The following is a 6,804-nucleotide window of genomic DNA, read 5'->3' as shown; positions in this document are numbered from 1 at the left end:
CCCCCCGCCTTTTAATGTTACTTAGCATATAGAATTAATGTGTTTTGGATAATAACAACTCTCACATAAAGGTACTTTGTGTACCTATGAAAATCTGAATCATAAATAGCAGAGTTTCTGTAGTACTGGGGCACCAGGTATCTGCCTTACTCCAGCTAAATTAATCAATTATTTTGCCTGTAAATTAGTAGTCATTTCTTGGCATGCAATTTAGTAGTTAACCATTTGTAACTATTAATTGGTCAATCACTGGATTTTAAGAACAAATAAGGAAAGCCTCAAATCTGTTGAAATACATGAAAACTGCGTTTAAAAAGAACGAAAGGGAGAGTCCTTACTTGTGATCCGTTAGTTTGGCTGATAACAGCATTGTTTGCAGTACTAAAAGACAAAGAAGAATGTAATCAGAATCAGATCAAGAAACTATTTTTGAAGGCTGGCAGAACCGCAAGGATTTTCAGAAACACAAAGTGTAACAAAGATCTTTCCAAAGTACTTAACTGTTCTCAAAAGAAAACTTAAAAACTTATGGTTTAGGTCAGCTGCCTTATTCTAGGTAACTAAGGGTATCACATTATTTTTTATTTGTTCAAGCTGTAGTTTATCCGTAATTCATGTAGGTTTTTCCTCTTTCTTTACTACACCAGTTCAGTTTAGAAAGTCTTCCTGATTCATCAGTAAAGCAGGGCACTTACAAAGCAAAAACAATATAGTTTTAGTTAAACATCCAGCAAAATGTGACATTGTCAAAATTTCCCCTACACGCTGTAGTTACTATGTTCCATAACTAGGACTCTTAAGATTTGAAGTTTCACATCAAAGTTTATCAGAAAAATTCCTGAGTTTCTTCTGCATACAACCTCTAATGGACTGAATACTGCTTCAGAGTCTTAAAAGCAGCCATTCAAAATTATGTGTGCAGCAGCTCAGCATAGCATTAATAATAATTTTATATTATTAAATATTTAATATATTTAATAAATTAAGACCCATATCCCCATTCCTGATGATTTCTGAATCTGCAAGAGGCATCTCACATTTTTGAGAGACATAAAAGCATTAACACCCTGCACAATAGTTGTGCATTATAAATCTCATGCAAAGCAAACCTTTTTCCCCGGACTTCTAATCTTTTAAAAAAAATTGTTCCTACAACCCATTAATCTTTTGATTCACAGCCTGGAAAATAGCTATCCAACCTGGAAAGCTGACAATTCAAGTAGACTTCTGCATCTACTTCAGTGATTCTTTAGAATTATTTTACTTAAATACCATAACATCAAGACCAAACAGGCTGTTCTTTGCCCATTTCCCAACTTCGCACCTTCTCTACTCAGAGAAAGTGGAGGTTACCACAGAATAGTGCACGTTTTACAGAGATACTAAGGAATGCCTTCTGGGTAGCACAATCCCTTCTGCTGAGTTAACACAAAAGAATGGAAAAATATACATTTTTCATGATGCATTTCAATTAGCAGCACTTGAGTCTAGAGTTTCAGAAATGGCATAGATCGCTCTGGAGACTAACATGCAGTGTCACACCGAGGTGCAGATCAGAAGACTGCTTATCAGAAGGAGAAACTGCATATGAAGCTTCTCTTCCTACTCTCAGAATGACCTAAGCAGCATAAAACTCTGTGAAGCAGAGTTTGACAATGCAGCATGATGAGAGTACTAATTAATCAGTCACATTTTGCATGCAGAGGACCTTTACCCAGTTTTGAAGAGTACTTTCCCATTTTATAAAAAGAAAAGAGAATACATTAACTGCAGCCTTCTCCCCAGACTTCTCCTCCTCTCATGCAAGAACCAACCCTGCTGCTACAGACAGAAAATGTATGGCTGTATTAAGCCTGTTGTTTTGAAATATTATTTCTACATTCCTTACCCATTCCTTACGTGACTGTCACAACACTTAACATCTACGAGTATTCACTTTTTAAAAATAACTTGGTTGCACTGGATGATTGCAATGTTCACAAATTATTAGGGCAAAGGGCAGAAATCAGAACTGAGTGACTTAGTTCCTTCACTACCAGGTAATTCTTTGTAGCCTGGTTTCCTCTCTCCTCTTAAGAAAGGGTATCAAAATTGTATGATTCAGATTCATATGAGTATTTTACACTGCAACAGCAAGTATGAGCTGACACATGCAGAAAGAATCTAGGTGTAGAAACAAAGAATCAGCCAATGTTGATCATTAATAATTTAGTATAAATATATAAAAATAAATACTTGCATTTATTTTTATATACTTAAGTATAGTAGAGAATACAAAATCATCAATGTATTTCAAATATTTATTTTACTGTATTTTCCCTGTCTCTGACCTCCACTTGATTACATATTTCAGTCACATAGCCAGAGTAGGCAGACTTCAGAAAGAAGACATCCTCACATGCTCTTACCTGATCTCTTTACATGGCAGCACACAGAACTACAGCTCACATCCAGCAAGAATCATAGCTAGTCATAAACAAAGCTCTTTACCTGCTAGTAAGCAAGTCTGGCAAAATCTTCTATGTGATAGCAACACAGGGGCTTTGCTTTGAACAACAGGTTTTACGTAAAGCAAACAAACACAAAACCCACAGCAAAACCACAGTTAAGAGGTTAACACTCTCTACATTCAACTAATCTTACAACCTACTTCTGCAGACACATTCTCAAGTACAGGTGGCAAACATCAAAGAGAAATTTAAATATGGGACTGCATCTTACCTTGTTTCTTCAAGTTTAGCAGCATGTGCTGCAAAAACATAAAGCGTTAATTAAAACTTAATTTGTAATTAGGTTATCCGTTAAATGTTAAGTCTAGCACTGTCTAAAACTAGCCAACTAAATGAGCAAAAGTTGCATATATCCCACGTATAATGTGTGAAAAATAAAATTCTAAATTGGAAAAATAAAATAAAAAATCTGAAGAGCAAACCAAAGAGTTGGATTTAAGCAAGCGTCTGAAAGTATGCATGGAGATCTCGCTTGACCTATGCAAGAGTGGAAATAAGAGACAAGGTATCACATGCTATGATGTTGTGACAACACAGTACAACTCCTAAGAACAATGAAAAAATCTCAGTGACAAAAATTTCAAACTTGATTCATAAATTTCAAATATTATCATTAATACATTGCTGTTCCCTGGACCCAAGCTTTTTATCTTCACACAGAGACCTACTGTGCAATATTCATGAGTGCTTTACCAGCTAGGCATGCTAGAATGACATGCTTTGGACACAAGATTTTTCCCATAAATACATGTGGTCTCCCAAGTAAGTCAAAGAAAGGATATGATTACTTGATTTTTCACAGTGGATTATACTTCTCAGAATGGAAGGTCTTTTACCTTTCATTTGCAGTGTTCGTCTTGAATATCTCTTGCTGGGCCTTCTTTCAAAGGATGCTGATCTCCTGGCTTTGTTGGTCTTGGTGGTTTGATATTCTGTTTTCCCACTAACAATGCAATGTAGAAGTACAAAACAGTAAGATACATCACTTATTTTTAGTGACAGAATACAGACACCGCTCATCAAAACATCACATTTCTATTTTAAATTCATAGCTTAATAATCTGATCTCAGTTCTACTTAAAAAAAAAACCCAAAAAAACTTAACACCTCAGAAGGCCTTTCACAAAAAAGGGAAGGAGTTTTACAAACGTTCTAATCTTCACTCCATTTTCCCAAGACAAAAGGCTGAAACAATGACTCTTTAAACATTAAGTTGCTGAAATAGCACATTTGCCCTTTGCATATTTCCATGGTCACAGTGCATGCAGTTTGGGAGAGGTTGGAAATTTTAGGAGAGAGTAAAGTTTAAGGTACGTTGCCAAAGGTCATAGAGAAAGAATATAAGAGGACTCAAAAGCCAGTATCTAGATGCTGTTGTTCCCAGGCAAGTCTTTTTTCCACGAGTTTGGCCGGATTCTGCCTCCAAGGCAGTAGCAGCCTCATGTTCTGCTGACTCCCTTCCGACACAGACTAGATGGTATTGCTATATTGCTGGAAAGGGAAGCAAAGTATATGCATACTGCCTGGGGTCACGCCCCACCCCTTCCATATGTTCTCACCACCTCTGGTAGGGCAACTGAAAGCATCCTGCAGACTAGTCTGCGACCACAAGCCATTTGGAAGTCTGTTACGTGCACCGGTAGTGCCTAACACAGAATGAGCACAGACCAGAATCCCCTAAAGATAAATCAGAAAATGCAGGGGGAAAAATCCATAAGATCTAATAGAACCAATAATGCAACTCGCTCAGCTTGCAAGTTTCACCATTCTGTACGTTCCAGGTGAATGAACACCAAGTTCTCTCCTGTTCCCACACATAACCCAAGAAAAGCAAGAAACAACAGAAGATACGTGCTAAATGACAGATGACACTGACCTGTACCGGAACCGGGATCCTAACCGAATGAAGCCTGATCGACTCGAGCTTTTTTGGACAGGACCTCGGAGACGGAAGAAGGCGTGATGTTCCACTGCACATTTCCACAAGTGTTTGCAGGCTTTGGGATGATCCAGTCTAAAGACAAAAGTGTGCTCCTGCTCCTTTCCCTTAAAGCACACAAAACACACTAATGATTTACAAGGGATTTGAATAAGTCAAAGCTACAATTCAATGCAAGCCAAATAAAATTTGTTTTTATGAATACCGAAACGTATGTTTAAAAAAAATATTTTAGGCAGAAAAATCAACCTTTTCAGAACCTATAACGAACAACTGCTCCATTGTCTGAAGTTGGAAGGGCTAGAGCCCATATATTTAACAAGTCAAACCTCTGAAAAACTACAAATTAAAGACATCCTTATAATAGGAAGGTACTTCTCAATGAGAGTAACATGGTCTCACTTCCAAATCTGATCTCGTTGAATTACCAATGCTCATATTTTTATTATCTCAGCTCTGAGCGATTTCTTCCCATGGGAAAGATTCTGGCACCTGCTTAAGGAATTAATTCCACTAAATGTGGTACATGGCCTTTTTATGAACTTTCTTGCACAATGCACACTGTTTCCAAATTATCTGGTCTACACTAGTTTCACAAGGTATTCCCCTCCTCCCCCCAAATCTCAATCAAAAATCTTGCAAGGCATGCACATTAATTCTCCAAACTTAAAGAAAGAGATCAGGAGTATGTAAACTAGTGTTGTATAATCAAGACTGAGATCTAACTAAACAGATAGTTATCTACCTGTTCATCATCTTCAACAACAACTAGAGTGAGTTTGTTCTTCTTGAAGTCAAGCCTTGTTATCTTTGGCCTGCAAGATGAACAGAAAAAGCAGGTTACATCTAACTCTTAGTAACTCACTGAGAGGTATGTTCAACATGCTGGTCCAAAGCCCCTTTACTAATTTTTTTTTTTTTTTTTCTGTTTTTGTGGGTGTTTTAAGGTCATGCAGTAAGGCTTGATTATACTGTGGATATATGTATCCAATGTATCACTTCAAAATTTAACACTTTAAATGTAAATCACTGTACAATATATCACAGATCAATTCCTATGATGACTCTGTTTCAGAAAATCCCAGCCAAAAGAGAACATGACGTAACACAAAAATGCAACCACTTTCCCCGCTCCCTGCTCACCAAAAAATACCTAGAATTGATGGTGAAGGGACAAGACACAGAGATTATATTTCTGCTACAAAGTGAGTGTTTATCCGAAAAGTTTATAAAATTGGACTGGGCTAACCCAAACTAACTACCCATATGATGAAATTTCACCTCATCATCTGCTTACTTATTCTTTATATAGTTTTGAAAGACTGGATGGGAATTACAGAACAAAGCACTTAAAAATCCATAAATGCCTGTGTACCCAGACCCACTAGTGCTAGCTAGAAGGTTCTCCACCTTGTGTTTTATGCAATATAAAGCCCTGCAAAATTTCATCAGAATGCTTCTAAGAAATCGTGGGGTGTTATTCAGGTATATGACAGATAAAGAAGCACATACTCATAAAAACATATGTTTATATCTATATCACCTGACTATATGTAGATCTGGTTTTGGGGGAGGAAAGGAAGGGGTGTTTGGGTTTTTTTGTTTGTTTATCTGTGTGGTGTTTTTTTTTTTTAATTAGTCCTTACTGATGGGCAGAAAGGGGACATTTCTGCCCTTCACTGGGCACAGAGACGTTTTCTTAATGAAAAGCCTGCCCAGATGACATTATATGTAAAAACTGCAGTAGTACTATTGCTTCTGCCTCTTTTTCAACAGTAAGGTGTAACTCTTGGCTAGAATGCCTGAAGAAGCTTCATTGCCCTGACTGAGTGCGTAACTATTTCTGAAGCAATCTAGTGCAAAATACAACAACAAACACACTATTAAAAAAACTACCAAACATCCCAAAGTTATTCCATCTTTTACTTCCATCTAGAATGTTACACATATACAGTCTATTAACATATCAACCAAAAATTTTAAAAAAAAGAAAGAGTATTTTTTGGACACCATGAAAACACTAACAGGCTACAGAATATTTCTGCAGGTACCTAGGATTCACAGTGCTCTCATATCCTAAACAAGTATTTTTTTCCGCTAGTGCAAAAGAAACAAAAGAGTAAAAATCTAAACTATATTTTAACATAAAATCAGAGCACTTACCAGAAAAACAAACCAATCTTTGTGTCTCCTTCAAAGACAAGAACTCCTGTAGGTGTTAGTCCCAGGCTGTAATCATTGCCGTCTCTTGCCTAATTGCCACAAAATAAAGATAATGTTCATTTTGATGTTTGACCCTTTATCCAAATTACTTCAGTGACTACTGTAGCTTATTTCACAGAATCACAGAATCAC

At 36.8% G+C, this 6,804-nt stretch overlaps 1 protein-coding gene across 1 annotated transcript in view; it reads right to left on the bottom strand.

Annotated features, from left to right (window-relative positions):
• Positions 1–6,701, bottom strand: part of LOC104624443 (band 4.1-like protein 5) — a gene marked incomplete at its 5' end in the record, with an annotated part of 29,804 nt that extends 23,103 nt beyond the window's left edge. Inside the window, 6 exons of the mRNA XM_010291811.1 lie at positions 339–381; positions 2,722–2,749; positions 3,347–3,453; positions 4,387–4,556; positions 5,195–5,264; positions 6,613–6,701. Coding sequence (XP_010290113.1) covers positions 339–381; positions 2,722–2,749; positions 3,347–3,453; positions 4,387–4,556; positions 5,195–5,264; positions 6,613–6,701 — 507 coding nt within the window. The remainder of the gene's footprint in view (positions 1–338; positions 382–2,721; positions 2,750–3,346; positions 3,454–4,386; positions 4,557–5,194; positions 5,265–6,612) is intronic.
• Positions 6,702–6,804: the final 103 nt, after the last annotated feature.

This window comes from Phaethon lepturus, unplaced genomic scaffold, assembly GCF_000687285.1.
Source record: "Phaethon lepturus isolate BGI_N335 unplaced genomic scaffold, ASM68728v1 scaffold18827, whole genome shotgun sequence".
Lineage (NCBI taxonomy): Eukaryota > Metazoa > Chordata > Aves > Phaethontiformes > Phaethontidae > Phaethon > Phaethon lepturus.
The sequence above is the reverse complement of the archived record's forward strand: the minus strand, read 5'-3'. Positions and strand labels throughout refer to the sequence as shown.